At 48.0% G+C, this 17346-nt stretch overlaps 1 protein-coding gene across 6 annotated transcripts in view; it reads right to left on the bottom strand.

Moving 5' to 3' along the window:
• LOC135911444 (angiotensin-converting enzyme-like) overlaps positions 1–17346 on the bottom strand; it is a 194891-nt gene that overhangs the window by 48706 nt on the left and 128839 nt on the right. For 5 of the 6 annotated variants that reach the window (XM_070536892.1, XM_070536890.1, XM_070536895.1 and 2 more), the window contains exons 2-3: positions 9905–10182; positions 668–826 (exon numbers count right to left, since the gene is read on the bottom strand). In XM_070536892.1, the coding sequence (XP_070392993.1) occupies positions 668–826; positions 9905–10141 (396 nt within the window). In that variant the 5' untranslated portion in view covers positions 10142–10182. Of the gene's footprint in view, positions 1–667; positions 827–9904; positions 10184–17346 lie in introns of all 6 variants that reach the window. The other variant, XM_070536893.1, reaches the window with a different exon arrangement.

The raw sequence follows: 17346 nt of genomic DNA, 5'->3' as shown, positions 1-17346 counted from the left end.
TAAAGCAATATGAGCGCTCCTCCTATGCGATTTGTGCTTTTGTTTCGTCTTTCTATGTGTTGTAAGCAGGTTTCACAAAAGACCGAATTGATTTCGACCACTTGGAATTCCTTATGGCGCACCCAAACCATGATGCACGAGCACTTCTTTTTTTCAGTCCGTCCACGTCCGAATGCCAAAATTATGCAGACAGTGTACACATCAGCGTGACCAGAAGTGAGGGAACGTGTTCTGAATAGCCCTAACTTGTTGGTATTCCAGTTGTCCACGTATAGCAATGCACGATTCGGCAAGAGCTACAAGCACTTGGGGTGATCGGCGACGATATATTCTGCCCAAGGCTTTCTCTTTTGATATTTCGGTAGAGGCGCGAACCGTTGAGAAATCTACTAAAAGAACCTTAGTATTGAATTTTAACAGTGCACGATGTTTCTTGCAGATCAATTTCACAGTCAGGGATTTACGTATCGAAAAGCTATAAATCAATGTGGCCGATTTTTTATGAATTGGTGAATAAATAACTTAATAAAGCTGCTGACCAATTCTTTAGCCTAATCGGAACTTAGTTCCATTGAAGCACGTGCAATTAATAAAAGAACGTATCATAGTAAGCGTAAGGAAAAAAAAATTTTTCTTTCGGGAATGAGAAAAGAGCAGGTTTCGTTACCTCATTTTGCTTGTCATCGCTCAGAATGGCAGTTCCCAGAACTGATAATTTTTCGAAAATTCTTCGCGTCACCGGATCCTCGAACTTTGTCCACTTGTACTTGGTGACATTTTTCCAGACTTCCTTCCCTAGTTTTTGCACCTCCAGTGTCGCCTTCACCTAAGGAAGAAATACAAATGACGCGGTAAATGTAATCAGAATGCGCGCTCGTGCACGTTCACGCGCAGAAACACGCAGCGTGGACTACTCCAACACGCGCGAATGTTCTGATTCGTAGCATTTGGGACATACCATGAGGAAAAAATGAGAGATTGAGCACAAGCAATAATAAAGCGACTGCGGAAGGGAATCGTGCATTCGCAGACATTCAAGGCATCTTGCTTTCACTTTCGTCGCAAGGTCGCCATGGAACACCAGTGCGATCTTCACTCCAGAATTGGAAATTTTCGCGATGGCGAAAGCGGTGGCTTTCTTTATGCTACAATAGCGCAGGCTACTACGCTGCCCAAGCAGGTGAGGTTGCACAAAGCACGTTTCCAAGCCCTTTTCAAACAATGAGACTTCATCGCATTCTGCAGCAGATGCAGGTAGAGAATAGCCTTTGAAAAAGTTTTGTCCTGGCAACATGCGAACGTGCAATCATGCTACGATTTCGCCCTGACGACCTTTTTGGTGGAGTAGAGAAATATTGATTCTGTTCCAGACCTGTTTTAGAATGACATAGAAGATAGAAGATTTTAAGTTGTGCTATCGGCCGCCGTACTTGCTATGGGCGAAGCTTGAGTGAGCGCAGCATATGCAAGAAATTGACGATGTAGTTGCTAATTCGATAAAATTTACCTAGCTTCAGGACGATGTATGCGCCCAATCGTCGCGTTATTGACACATGTACTTATCTTTATCGGGCGACCTCGTTTCGCCGCCTAACAAATGTTATCGCAAAGCGCTGGACGCGCCTGCATGTAAAAGAAGTTTCTGGAATGTTATCGATGGTTCCGTCCACTGTCTTTCACCAGGACAACAGGAGATGCCCAAGGGCTTCTCGACGGCTGGATGATGTCGTCGCGCAGCATTTCGTCGACTTGCTGCCTAATAGCTTCACGTTCTCGCGTCGAAACTCGTTAAGGGTTCTGGCGGAGTGGTCGAGCGCACTCTTCGGTTATGATGCGATGCTTTGCAACTGGTGTTTGTGGAATCCTCGATGACGTCGAAAAGCGCTCTTTGTATCGACGGAGAAGCCTTCTGAGCTGTTGCCGCTTGCTCATGGGGAGACTTGGATTTACGTCGAAATCTGGTTCGGGGATTATGGTCGGCGGGGTAGATGCGGCAGAATCTGAGAGGACAAAGGCATTTCTCGTTTCCAGAATTTCCTCGATGTCCGCGATTGTCGTGCCCTTGCTGATGTGCTTGAACTCTTGGCTGAAGTTGGTTAGCATCACTTCCGCTTTCCCTCCTGGAGTCGAGCGATCCCTCTTGCGATGCAAATTTCACGGTCGAGTAGTAGATGCTGGTCTCCCTCGATGACGCCCTCTACGTCAGCGGGTGTTTCGGTGCCGACGGAAATAACAATGCTGGAGCGCGGCGGGACGCTCACTTGATCTTCGAGCACACTCAAGGCGCGGTGACCACGAAAGCTCTCCGATGGTATCACTTGATCTTGCGAAAGCGTTATCGATTTCGACTTCAGGTCGATGATTGCGCTGTGTTGGTTCAGGAAGTCCATGCCAAGAATGACGTCTCGTGAACACTGTTGGAGGATAACGAAGGTGTCAGGGTAAGTCCGGTCATGAATGGTAATTCTTGCCGTGTAGATTCAAGTCGGCGTAATGAGGTGTCCTCCAGCGGTCCGAATTTGGGGGCCCTCCCATGCAGTCTTAACCTTCTTCAACTGGGCGGCGATGTGTCCACTAATTACGGAGTAATCGGCCCCTGTGTCGACTAAGGCAGTGACTGCGTGGCCGTCGAGAAGTACGGAAAGGTCGCTGGTTCTTTGTCTTGTGTTACTGTTAGGTCTTAGCGTAGGATCGCGGCTGCGTCGCGTTGACCTGTCGCGGTTACGTGGCGTCGTAGGGTTGCCTTTCGTAGGCGCATTCTTTACTTGCGGACATCGTCGGGACGGCGGCTTGTCGTTATGTCGTCGAGGTAGTCTCTTCTGCGTCTTCGTCGGCGGCGGAGGAACTTCATCAGTTCGACGAACAGCAACCGCACCTCCACCGGTAGCTGCTTTTAGTTTTCCGGATATGAGCTCGCAGAGCGGCCCCGCGCTGGGCCGGTGTATGGTCGGCGCTGCGGCGACAGGTAGCGGCCTGGTGATGGTGAACGCGACGGTCGTCGAGAGCTCCATTGAGTAGCGGCGAGGTAGTCGGCGATGTCACGTGGGCGCTCTCCAAGCTGTGGACGCGGCGCGTTGACGGCGAACCCTCTCAGTCACAAGTCGCGGTATGGGCATAGGCGATACACATGGCCTGCTTCTCCGCAGTGATACCAGAGCGGGCGGTGATCGGGGGCTCGCCAAATGTGCGTCGTCCTCGCGTAGGTGCGCTGAGCGACGGTTGGGCGTGCTGGCGGCGGCGGCGGCGGACGACGGAATTGCGGCGTTACAGGGCCCTGGCGTGGTCGCGGAGGGGGGGCTTGATGGCGTGCGACGGCGACGTAGGTCGTCGCGCCTGGCTGGGGCGGCGGTAACTGAGGTTGCACCTCAGGAACTCTAAGCGATCGCTGAACCTCATCTTTCACGATGTCGGCGATCGAGGCCACTTGAGGCTGCGACGAAGGCAGGACCTTGCGCAGTTCCTCGCGCACAATGGCCCTGATGGTCTCTTGCAGGTCGTCGGAACCCAGTCCTTGGATGGCGTACTGCGGCGTGAGCCCCTTGCGGTTATATTGCCGGGTGCGCATCTCCAGAGTTTTCTCGATCGTCGATACCTCTGCAGAAAACTCAGCTACGGTCTTTGGCGGGTTACGAATAAGTCCGGCGAAAAGTTCTTGCTTCACGCCCCGCATCAGGAAGCGGAATTTTTTCTCCTCCGACATTTCCGGGTCCGCGTGCCGGAAAAGACGGGACATCTCCTCCGTGAAGATCGCGATCGCCAGCGGCGGTGCGCACGATCTGAAGTGGTCCACGTGGTGCGCCTTAAACCCTTTTACGGACGCTGACGAACTTCGTTGTGTTTGTTCTTTTCTTTGCTACGAGTGCTTTTGTTTATTACTTTCGTTTGTTTGCAGTATCGGGTCGATGCTTTTTAAGAGCGGGGTGATGACACGTGTACTTATCTTTATCGGGCGACCACGTTTCGCCGCCTAACAAATGTTATCGCACAGCGTGGACGCGCCTGCATGTAAAAGAAGTTTCTGGAATGTTATCGATGGTTCCGTCCACTGTCTTTCACCGCAACTTGTGTAATCTGATTGCATGTATGCGCGACGCGAATAATGTAGAACTTTGTGGAAGACACGTGGGTCTCAGCGGTTAATCTGGAACATTCAACGACTGATCTATAAAAGCCCACGCGCTTGACCCGCTGATCACATTTTCGACGATCGCCGACCATGTTCGCCGCTATCGTTATGCTATAAGTGTAGCCTATTTTGTGGGCACAGGTTCGCCTAATAAAACTTAGTTTTGTTGTTCACAGTATTGCTACTGTGTTATTCAACGTCACCACCACGTGACAATATCTTTAGAATAACACGGATCCCACACGACAGCAGCGTACTCAAGAACTTGGCGAACAAGGGTGAACAAGGAACTGGGTGAACAAAGCTTAAAATATGAAGGAGAGGTTATGAGCTTCCGTCGCAAAAGGCACAGTTTCACATATGCCTTCATGCACGTGTTATTGATATGCAAATCCCACGTAAGTTTACTGGTAATTGGTATGCCCAAATAGCTTACATAAGTAACTGGCTTGATTTGCTGTGTAAAGACGACAGATCTTTTTAGCAGGTATAGCCACAGACACGGTCTTAGCAAAATTAATCTGCATTCCCTTACGTTCGAACTAATCCGGAAGTTTACAAATATTATTATTTAATAGCACTCAGGACGCACTGTTTCTAACAACATAGTAGAGAATACAATCATCAGCGAACAACTTCACCGTTACACAATCATCAATAGTGGTCACAATGTCATTTATATACAAAAATAAGAGTAATGGTCCCAATTACGGTCCCAATAAGGCACCTGTAATTTATTAGACCATATTCCTTCAATTTCAACAAATTCCGTATAATTATTCAAGGATGCTTGAACCAAATTAACGAATCTGTCAGAGAGCCCCACTTCCCCCATTCTGGCAGTGAACAAATTATGCGGAATATGATCGACTGCTCTAGATGAAAAATTGGCGTCTATCTGAAGCTGCTCGTCGAATGAGCAGGAAAAGTCATGAATGGTAGATAATAACTGTATCATATGAAGCCAACAATGACACCAAGGACGGCATAGTGGAAATTACTTGTACTTACTAATTGAATTAAAAATAATGACAAATTAATGGAAACAAAAGTGGATGAAAAAACAACTGGCCACAGGTGGCATACGAACCCACCTCTTCGCATTACGCGTGCGATGCTCTTACGAACTGAGCTACTGCAGCGCCGTTTTTTTACTCACTTTCTAGAGTATTTATGTTAACAGCTAGAACTAACCATGGGAGTGTTAGCTTGTAATTGGTAAGCACAAGTAATTTCCCCTATGTTGTTCTTGGTGTCCTTGTTTGTTGGTTTTTTATGATATGATTAATAAAAATCGTCACTTCCGTTTTTTCTAGTTCATTACATTACGAGTATCTCGAATTCGGCAACATTCGGCCTCCAGATACCATGTCTGAATTTATTCAGCAGTTTCCGTCACCCAAACAGATCAGGTACTCGTCGCGCCTGCGGCAGAAAGCATGCTCCACATCCGCGGCCAAGGTTTGTGAGTGGTGGCGCTGGCTAACACTCCCAGGGTTAGTTCTAGTCGTAGAACATAAAGACCCCCCAAAATAGATGGGTTAGCGGTGCTGCAGAAGCTGAATTGGTCAGAGCGTGGCGCGCGTAAAGCAAAACGTGGGTACGTATCCCAACTATGGCCAGTTGTGTTTTCATCCACTTTTATTTTCATTAATTTATCATTTCTTTAATTCAATTAATAAGTACAGTCGACCAAAAAAGTTTACGGACCACGGGATCTCATAAAATTCCAAATATACCAGTAGCCTTTAAAAGCAGCCACTAAAATTGTGCATCACAATGTTGTTCGCATATGCCACAAAAGGCGGGAAATGGGAATAATAGGCTGCGTCTTGAGACTGAGGAGATATTCAGCTTTTTGTGAGATCTCTTGGTCCGTAAACTTTTTTGGTCGACTGTACATGCAATTTCCCCTATGTTGTCCTTGGTGTCTGTTTGTTGGCTACTTATGGTATGATTAATAAAAATCAGGCCCCTCGGTTCCCTTTCTTCTCAGATATTAACTGTGCTATTTGGAAGACATTTTTTTCTGCGGAATCCATGCTGACAAGACAGAAAAAGTTCTCGGGCTAGAGGTAGTTAAGTACGAATATGGTTGGCTATTTATTCTATACATACTCGAGCTTGTAACGGTGTGTAACTATTAAAGAAATGGGTCGTTAATTTGCGGCATTTAATTTGTTACCCGATCTGTGCACTGTGACTACTCTTGCTGTTACATGCCCTGGGATATCCGCGAACACCAGCGCTACCCCCACCCCAAAATCAGTTAACTGTAAGGAAAGCGTATCAGTGGCGCCGCCTACAGACAAATACATACCCCACTTACGCTTAAAACGTGCCACCCACCCCACTGCATACGTGGGGGGGAAGCCCGTGGTGCGTAAGGCAGTCAACTCTAGCCCACATTACGTGGGAATGCAAGCTCAGGCCATCCAAAATTAATACGCCTCACATTCCGGCGCAAAAATCCGTAACGGAGCAGTGGGACACCTCGCTCGCCAGCGAGGAGAGGGAGGGCCAAGAGGCACTCCTCGACCGAGCACAGCGGGCTGCTGAGGGCAGCGGAGCCCAGGACTAGGTGCCCCACCCACCTGTTTCATACAATAAACGTTTTTCAATCAATCTTGCTGAGAGCTAGTATGAAAGGAAAGAGGACTCATCTAAAGACCACTTAAACAGTGTAAAAAGGTAATGAGGAACCCCCTCAGCGTATCGTCGAAGAAAGGCGTTGGGTATGCTATCTGCGCCGCATGACTTCAAGGCGTAGAAGTAAAGTGTGCGTTCATGACTTATGACGACATCCGGCACTGCAGGACTGTCTGAAGACAAATTGTAGCAAGGATTTTGCGCGAGCAGGCTATTAGGTTTTGCGAAAGCCGCCTGAAACGCATGCTATTGCATGTAATGCTCTCTATCTTCAATTGGTTTATGTTACTTTAAGTATCAGACAAGAAACGCCAGAACTTCGCAGCTGATTCTTTTAGAAAGTTTTAAAGCATGAAGCTGTAAAACTTAATTCGCTCATACCGCATGTTCATTATTAACTCACCTTTAAGCATGGCCACAGTGGCGCTACATCTCGTTTTTGTGTTCCGCTAACATGTAAGACAACGTTTTAAGTGAACGATTAACACGCGCAGGTTTTGAGGCAAAGCATTAAATTGCTATGTTTCGAGGTTGCGTTGTGAGATACATAATATCGCGGCGCTTGTCCCACGGCTGTGGCGTTCGCCGTGTTCTTCCGCGTCTCTGCCACATCGATGATCATGCCAAAGAGGCGCAGTTAATTAATATACAGGTAATTAAAACACCAGAACCCACGACATATTGCGCGAGTCGAACCCTCGACCTTTGGTGTTAATTAGGGTGCAGTTAAGGTAGCTTTAATTAAGGCACTCGAATCCATGAACTTTAGTGGGAGAAAAGAAGTAATAAGTAACAACGCATTCGAATGAGAATGTCAAACAGCTTAATGAACGTCTCTTGAGCACGCATGCTTCGCATTCAGCCTCTTTGGCGCATGCTAAAGAGGCTGTGAATTTTTTTTTTACAAACCAAGATGGAGTTTTCAATGCACGCCGCAATCGAAAACGTAAATCGATGCCATAGTACCGAAATATCACCACCCTGTTCAAGTTCACCGAGAGAAAAACGCAGGCAGTCCAAAATTGAGTCGTCATCAGAAGATGAGAAGTCGAGGAAAGACTGCGAAGCACGCGCAGTCTGTCCTGATTTGGTGTTTGGAACTACATAAACCAGCTTGTGACTAGAAATTCCGTCGCCTATACCTACGGAAGACTCGTCGGAAACATTCGCAAAATCCAGGTCAAGAACAGACAAGGTTGCATTGTAGCGCATCCAGGCTGTGCGCAGCGGAGCGCCAGAAGAAGTGGACCAGCGTAGCCGGCTTCCAGGACTGAACTGCGCGTGTCGTGCTTGCGCATCGAGCACGCGCCGCCCATATGTATTCTCCTCGTCTTTCGAAGCCGGCATCAAGGAGCCGGCTGATTAGCATACCCACGTTGCGGGTCGGTGGGCGCTGCAGGGCCCCCCGCCTAGAGGGAACGGCGAAATGTACGCGATTCACTGGGGTGGTGTGGCTTGAGATTGCAGCAGTGAACGAGATTTTGGTGGAGGTAGCTGGAGAAACGGGGCCTCGGTGATTGCTGCACCGCGGAGGGCGCAGGGGTGATGCCCTTCGTGTTCTAAACTGCAGATGCTGCGTGGTCGGTGAGCATGGATGGTCGACTTCAGACAGGTGCGCGGCACCCGGGGGCCACGATGACATTGTCTTAATATGGCCTTGTCACGTGGAGAAGGTTGCGGTAGGGCACCTCGGCCCTTCCGAGGCGCCTGATAGCAGCATTGAATCCGACACCTGCTGATGTTGCGACCGAGGTGGCAATCTCTCAATGATGAGACTCGGCTTGCTCAATCGAGGTTACCTTGCCGCCGTCGTCTGAATGTTAGGTGGACTTGGGAACAAAGGTTTGGTGTTGATGTCGGGTGCTTCCGAGGTGCGTGATGGCAGCATCTGGCCTGGCACCTGTGGAAAATTGGCTGGATGTAGCATCGAAAAGTAGGGAAGCAGTGAGACGGTTGGTCGCGCTGGGCACAAGTTTGCCGACACGGACTACCGCAAGTCGGGGAGGCATCTCCGTAGGCAAATGTCAAGGCAGTGTCTTTGGGATGTGCAATCCGAGACACTGAACGAGACACTGAACAGCATAAGTGCAGCAGGTCTTAGCACTCCCCATACGTAGGCCGATCCCGAAGATAGTGCAAAACCAGGCCGAACCGCGGTGAAGGTGAAGCAGGCGTTAAGCAGTACCCATACGTGGGCCGATCCCGAAAATAGTGCAATGCTTGCCTACCCGCGGCGGAACTGCAGCAGGCGTTAAGCACTCCCCATACGTGGCTGTTCCCGAAGAAAGTGCAATGTCGGGTGGACCAGCGGCAGAGATGAAGCAGGTGGCGTTAAGCACTCCCTATACGTGAGCCGATATCGAAGACAGTACAATACCGGGACGACCCGCGGCGGAGGTGCAATTTGCCATTAAGGGGCCCATATACATAGCTTCGCTGGTCATCCTTTTTCACAGAGTGGAAGGGCACTGAGTTTTCTTGTCACTTTTCATCTGGCCCAGCTAACCTGTATAACAATCCAGAAATCAGTGAGCCCGTCTAGCAGCATCAGTTACCATCGTTGATAACATCGCATATCCGACATGCCCCACATTGGAAGCGTGGTACAGCGTACAATAATGCGTAATTGCAATGCAGTAACAGTTGGAATACGTAACAGTCACAATCTTTCACTAGGTCCCGTTCGCGATATCACCCATGACACATTTTGTTAAGATGTATAGCGTGTCGTGGGAGTTGTTATGGTAGTTGCAACTAATGTGATTACACTGTTTTGCTGTGCACTAGGATACCACACTCCACTGTAATGTTGTACACCCTGCCACAGGATGTCATGGTTGGGGTTAAAGCCTTATGACGCAGGGCCTGTATCGCAGAGCTCTAAACCCAACCGTGGCATTCTGCGGCATGATGTACAAGATTTCAGCGGTAACCCATCAACTTGACGAGACTTGATGAGACTAATCTAACAATGTAGTGAGTGCAGTGCACAATTAGAGTGTAACGGCATTAGCTATTATTCCCATCGAGATCCCCTTACCGACATCCGCCTTATTTCAACTTTGACATCCTTCCAGAAAATATAAATCACCGGGCGCAGAAGTGCCCGAGCATGGCTAAAATACTCACGCTGTTGTTCTTGTTGTACTCCGTGAGGTTGTTGGCGTAGTTCCAATCAGCGTTGGTTGCTTTGTTATACATTTGGGTAACGAGATAGTTTGCGTAGCAGGCGTACATCTGGGCCAGATCTTCGTCCTCGTTGTCGCCTTCCACAGCTTGCCTGGCAGCTCCGTGGGCCTCGGTCATAACCGCTGCGAGGATCATGCCCACGAGCCACGGCCACATCCATCGATGCGGTGGAGCCATCTCTCACAGGAACTCAGTGGACTCGGCGGCTGTGATTCCTCCTGTCCGAAAAACAAAACAGCGCATGCCCACTCTTTTAGCCCATCAAGCCCGTATCTTCTGGTCGGCTGTCTGGAAGACAGATTGACCTTCAACCAATTCCTCCCTGGTTCCTTCGCACCCCGAGGTCGGCACCTCTTTCGCGTTCCCTGAAATCAATGGTTTGAGAACCCCTCATCTTGTCAGGATTAAGCATGCTGGATGAACGTCTTAAAACTTAATGTGGCGAATCGGTTGAAGATTCAGTGTGAAGTCAGAAAACCGCCTTTCTCAATACAAGGCGAGAACATGGAGTTTAAGCCCACTGTGCGCGGTTGAAAGCTGCCATCTGGAGTACAATGGCAATCGATCTATTGTTCAAGATTACAAGAGATGTGCCGGCGCAAAACATTCTACGAGCCCGTACGCTTTCGTAGTTCCACATACGCCGTGCGCAGAAAGGAGGCGTTGAATTTAGGACAGAAGTGTCTAAGCCTATGCTAAAAGGGGGATAGCAAGCAGTGCGGGACACCGTGATAAACACCCGACCAGTCAGGATAGAACGTGGGCTAAAGGTAATCCAATACGAGATGTTGCGCCACTCGTGTGTAAATTACGCAAGGACGCATAGTCATCCCCTATTCCATTCCTATGACAGCATTAGCACGTTGGTTATGCCGCGCCAAACTATGCGGAGCCTTCCTGAACAAGAACTGTCAAATATATGCGTAGAATTTTATGTCTTCTACTCCTGCTCCTCGCGCAAGTATAAATAAATAAAGCGTGCTACTATCATCATAGCCCCCACCACCTCATTATCACGCATCAGGCATTCCGCCCCACGCCCACCGTCATATAATGCTGCCCATATCCCTGACAGTTCCCATTCAGGGAAGTTCCACTTAATATTTATTAACCTATCCTTATTGGTTGGCGTTTCCACTATTTCTTTCGTTCAACATGCTTCCGTTTCCTTGACGCAGAGCGTAGGTTCCCAGGAATAAAGGAAAGAAGAGAGCGAGAACTCTGCAAGCCGATAGGAATGGAAAGTTGGACAACTTCCCATTCCATTGAACCGGTGTGCGGCTGTCCAGAAAAAAAAAGTTAGTGACAGTCGATAGCGGCTCTGTGCACCATGACGTGCTTCTGGGAGGCTGCTTGTCTGTTCGGAGCAGGAGCAATGGGAGAAAAGAGTCGCATCCTCTGCTTAAAGGGACACTAAAGGTTACCAGTAAGTCAAGTTAAAGTGGTAGAGCAATGTTCTAGAACGTCTAAGGCGTCAATATAATCGCGAACAGAGCTTTAGTAACAGAGAAATTGAGGTAAATGCATGACACGATTTGAGACCCCCCAGCGACATTCCGGTACTAAACCGATGACGAAAGGTCTCCCCGTAATTTATGTTACTAATACTCAACTACTCGTATTAAAAATATCATTTCATTCGATTATAAGACGGAAGAAAATGCTACTTGTCTACGTCTACTCGATTCTAACAAAAACTAAGATTTTGGCGTTACCCTTCAGTAGTATGGGTGGTCGAAAGGTTTCGTTTTGCTCGACTCTGCGCGCACGACTCTGCGCCGCGCACGCTTTGGAGTTTCAGTACTTTCGTTATCGCGTCGTGCTGTGAGGGTTCTGCTGGCTCGCGAAACTTTCATTTGGAACAAGCAGCGAGAATGCCACGTCCATGTGATGTCGTGGGAAGCCCTCGTTGCTGTCCCGCTCCGGAGAGCCGGTGTCGAGGCCGCCGTCGTAGTACGCAACGACGCCGGCAGTGCGAGCCCTCAGCAGCAGGTCGCGCTCGTCGGTGCTCAAATCGCTGAAGTTGAGCCCACCATCGCGAGCCAATCTGTCGGTGTCAGGGTCCATTGCGACGAGCGTCGAAGTTTGCGTCATAGAATGAAGTACCAGCTTATTGGCGTCTTGCGCTGGAGCTTGAGGTATAGTAGCGGCGCCTGGTGGCGGTGCGGGAAACGACATCTGGGTCGGCTGTGGTGAAGCACGTTTCTAGGCCGAGTTTTGCGTCGATTCGCACTTTTTATGCCCTGTTTCGAGTGCGGAAAGGCTTGTCACTTCTCACAGACCACGCCGACCACGCTGCGAGCTCGCCGCAGCCTATAGTTTAACGAAAACGGACTTTCCGTGTGCCGTGGGACGTAATGTGGGACGTAATTAGTTTCTCCTTCCGCTAGCCACCATACTCCCGCTTTCGCTCTGCTGTCGGCTCTGTCTTGGCTCTGTTTCTGGCCACGCGTTTGCGTTTTGCGCAGAAAAGCCGTAGCGCCGTCTGCGGACGCCGTTCTACTCACCGATGGCGCAACGTCACTATGAGACCATGATGTCAGTTCTCCTCGATCGGAGGGCGGGCGATTTGAACTGCGCTAGAGGTACGCGGACGCTTCAGAACGCATTTTCTCTTAAAATAAGTCTCTCCTTGCCACGAAACAAGCGTTTCGAGGTTTCTGTGATGGTATTTCAACAGTCCACGTTGACTTAATAGTAACCTTTAGTGTCCCTTTAAGTGGGCGGAGTATTATTTCTCGTTTACTAGTTCTCTTCCTGCATGCGGTGCTTAGAAACCGTATCTACGCTCTGCGGCTGCGGTCTATAACTTCCTTGACGGACGAGCTCAAGACACAAGGACGGTGAAATCGACGACGCAGCTGTGGCCCACTGAGTGCGGCGGCTGGCTCAGCTGCGGGAGGTGCGTGGTTCGAACCTTACCGCCGCACACCCACCGGTTTATACAACTGGTACAAAGTCGCCGCCTGGCGCCTTGCTTTTCCGGTGCGCGTTGCATGGACCGCCTTTCCACACAGATCAATGAGTTTGCAGTGTATGAGCTAAAACAAACAAAAGACCCAAGCTACACTCTTGAAAAATCAGCGCTCGTAATTCCGGAAGTCATGCTGGAAATCGGCGCTTAGTCCACGTCAACGCCCCCGTCCTTGTATCATGCGTTCGTCTGCTAGGATGAAATGTCAACACGCCCGAAGCTTTTCAGTTTTCGTTTGATGGAGCTGTTTTGCCACGCTTAAATTACTAGATGCAGCCCCGACGAATACAAGTCCCCTTGTGGAAACGTTTGCTTAAAGCGACAGTCCTTGTTCGGCAACTTCTCATCGTTTCCGGTTTCTGTTGTCATTCGAGCTTTTACCTTGCCACGTGCTCGAATATATATTAATGGCCTTCAGTTACTTACCAGGACATCATCATCATCATCATCATCATCATCATCATCATCATCATCATCCTCTTTTATGCCCTCAGCAGGAGGAAGCTGGGTCACTCCCGAAATCGCCAATGAACCCTGCCTTGCGTCGGCAGACACTCAGCAACTTCCCTTATATATTGTCCCACAACGTAATCGGCTGCCGTCCTCGATTGCATTTTTCTTCCCTTCGCACATCTGCTTTACGCATTACGCGACACGCTGTAAACTCGTTCCTTTTATCCTGAACTACAACGTCAGATACACTCGTTTGACTCTCTCGCCTGTTATTCTCCGTTCCCGCACTCGTTGCTCATAATCATCAGAACACTTCCGCGCAGGCTGTTGACGTATGCCACATCAATATTTACACACAGTTATATTTGGTCTAGTGGTTTGAACAAGGGCTTTCAACAAACGTGCAGTGAATGTTGTAGTATACTGAATGCTTGTGGCGCAAACACATGGTGGCCGACAACGTGAAGATTGCGGCTCGCTGCCTGACACCTTTCTTCATCGATATTTTTTATCCTCCTTTTGTGGTTGAGCATGGTAGTTTCGGAATTCCTGTAAGTATATACTGTGACATATTCACGTGCACCTTCTTCACGCCTTGACGACGTGATATTTAGGCACATGGTGGTGTTTCGACTTCTAATGCCTTGCCGTAATCGTTAAAAAGAGAAATATGCGCATGCTCTGCGAGTATCTCAATAATGGGTCTAACGATAACGACGCGAATGTCATCTCTTGCTGAACACACTTCCTGAAAAGCAGCGTTTTCCTTGGAATTAATTGCAGCCGTGTTGATCCTGATTCGAATCGAAATTGCAGTAGCGATTATTTTCTGCAGCAGCTAGAGGGAGCAAGCTAACAATGCTGTAACTTCATCCACCCTTTAACATCACTTCCCTCAGTAATTACTATTTTCTTAGCGCTCTTCCGTGTACCTCATGCACTTGATGTGATGACACAGTGCACTATTAATCATCTAGGTCAGCGAGGTCATCGTTAAGCGTGAGGTTGACATGGTACTCTGGAACAGTATTCCGACCGTCTTCAGTAAGTTCCTTTTTTTGCTGAATCGTCGGCTGCTTTCCTCCTGTACATAGCTTGCGCACAGCTCGATTAGTTTTCCCTTAGGAGATATGCGCGAATATGTTGGTTGTTCTAGCGGCTAAGCAGCTGATAATCGGTGTGTTAATCTTACTATCTTACCGAGGCTGCTGATTACATCGCTGTGTTTATCTTGCACATGTCGTTCCTGCCAATACCTAGTCTCCTCTTAGGCATCTTCGTGTTTCTTAATTAATGGCGCGTTCAATCTTTCAACATGGGAGCGTTAAGGGCCCCGTGTCGCAGAAAATTCGGTGTCGGCGTTGGCGTCCCGTTAGCGAAACTTGCCGTATATATTCAGGTATATGCATGTGCCACGCCTTGCTATATGACGTGCGTTACATGGGGGTTGCATTGCCACACCATTCTTTCGCTAAAGTTGCTCATACCTTCTCTCACATTCATGACAAAGGTGTGTCGCGGAAATTCGAACATGGCAGCTCCCAAACAAATGTCATGAAACAAAACACCTACAGCGCATCCCTTCTTATGTTAAATCTTCTCAGGCTGAATTTCCCCAAGTGCGAAAAGATAGCACAAACCTGAAAATTATGTTATTGTTTTGGTGCGGCTGGTGCACTATCTCCTGGATCGGCCCACGCAAGAGGGCGCGTTTTTACAAGAAAGCTCGCCTTCGTGCATAGCTTTCGCCGCCAGCGTTTCCCGGTAAACATTACGGTTACATAAGCAGCAGCTGCCGGGAAGCATGGGAAGTAGTCAGAGAGCTTTGAATGCTATTGCGTTCCACTGTTAAAAGCGTAGCTTTTAAGCTTTCACCAATTTTTTTGTGCGTGCTACTGACTTGCCACTTCGTTTTAAATTGTTCATCACGTCACGAGTTTCATCATCACGAGTTAAACAAGTCATGCCCAGTGTCTGCGGCTAGAAATGTCAGTGCTGTGCCATTTATTTATTGCTAGGTTTCTTCATTGCTTGCCAATGCTCGCTAGTTTCCAGTGTAGTTATCTGATACCATCATTCATTTGAAGGCCTTGCGAATATCTTAGTAAATTTTTTATTCATTAAGTTTACACCAATGCCTTTCTAGTCTAAAACTGTGCATTTTATTGCAAGCTGCAGTCCAAGTTTCTGCAATATTTTCCTGGTGTTTAATCAGTTGACCTGCTCCCTCGTGGAATACTGCTCCCTCAAAAAATAATCAAAAAGAGAGAAAAAAGGCAAGGAAGAAATAGAAGAATATATAATCACTCTTTGGGGGTGGGGGTGGGGGTGGGGGCGGCATGTAGCCTGAAGCTGGCATATACAAACAGCGTTTGCGGATCCCGACATGCATGACTTCTGCGAACTCCTGGCCTGGCTATGGGCATATCGGATGCAAATAACTTTCCGCATTTTTTTTTCGAACATCGTGGGCCAGAACGTAATTGAACGGGGCGTGCTCACGTACAAGCATTTCTGCCATAAGAACACTTTTTCCTCGAACTATCGCGTTGGATTTTCTTTCACGGGAACCTTTATACCTTTAGGCGCTCATTGCACTCTCTCAATTTTGGTTTCGCGCTCTCTGATAGCCAAAAGCTCATCGTGCCAGAGTTCCACAGGTAATCCTTCTTTTTTTTTTGTAGGTTAAAAAATAGATATGGCTCGTACGAGGCGGAGAGCTCGCTTCAATTTCGCAATTACCATGCGGCCGCTAAACACGAGAAATTTAAAGTTAATTAATGCATTTTTGCTGATTAGAGACTAACTATCGCGCATCGCCCGTGACTCCGTGGTCGCCACCCCTTGACGGCATGTCTTCGAAAGAACCGTCATTTCATTTCATAACGGTTATCTCTAACTATTACTTAAAGTCTTCGTAGAAACCCCTGTATACGCTGTCAAGCCCATTTTAGAAATGGTTTTAGGCGCATAAACTAAGACACGGACAATAGAATAAAAGGCACGGACACGACACGTGTCCGTGTCTTATTTCATACGCCTAAAACCATTTCTAAAAGCGATATACCTACTAGGCCGCCAGCAGTCGTTACTAAACTGTCAAACTCATGTTTCCTTTGACAAACATAATTAGTTTCTTTGGCTCTCTGTGCCGCCTTAAAGAGGCTAGCTCTGTTTTGGCTACTTCGCCAGTTTTCGTAGTTTCGCCGAGCTCTCCAAGGCGAACGTATTGTCGCGCGATAGGTTAGTGGCGCCTGAAGGTTCAGACACTGTGGTCGCTGATGGCGCTCTCCCACTTTTCTTTCTCGTGATCCAAGCTAATTACTTGGATACCACACGTGCTTAATATACATTTCAAAGCCATTTACTTCCAAACCAATTTGTCACTGTTATCACCATTTCCATGAAGCTTAGCGGCCACAGCTTGCGGTAGACGTTACCGTGGCATTACTACAGTAATCTTGTACATTTGAGCAAGTAAAATATGACCAGCACGTCAGGGTGTCCAAAATTTTTTAAAAATTTTGAGGGAGTTCTGCGGTAAGATAAACCACCGAACACATACATGTACTGATTACATATCTTCAGACAGCAATCATTATAATCGTGACCATTTGCTAATCCTCGGGCTTGCTCCAGTTTCGAGATATACACGCCGAAATGTGCAATAAAATACATTATAACATTCAACTCTCTCTTCTTTTCCTAAGGGCTATTTCAAGCATTCTTTAAGAATGTGCCACGCGAATACCTTTCCCAGCGTAATGCGTGGTTTTCGATCTCAAACTGGCAAATTAAAGATACTCACCACAAGCTCCATTTAAATACGCAGTTACTACATGGTGCCCTACCGCAATCGAATGTTGGTTACAGTCAGTTTAATCAGACGGTTAATTACACTAACTACGCGCACCTTTCTTGAATCTGCCACGTGGGAATAGCACTTCGCCGACGA

Source organism: Dermacentor albipictus, chromosome 4 (genome assembly GCF_038994185.2).
Source record: "Dermacentor albipictus isolate Rhodes 1998 colony chromosome 4, USDA_Dalb.pri_finalv2, whole genome shotgun sequence".
NCBI classification, from domain to species: Eukaryota; Metazoa; Arthropoda; class Arachnida; order Ixodida; family Ixodidae; genus Dermacentor; species Dermacentor albipictus.
Note: the sequence above shows the minus strand (reverse complement) of the source record. Positions and strands in the feature narration are given on the sequence as shown.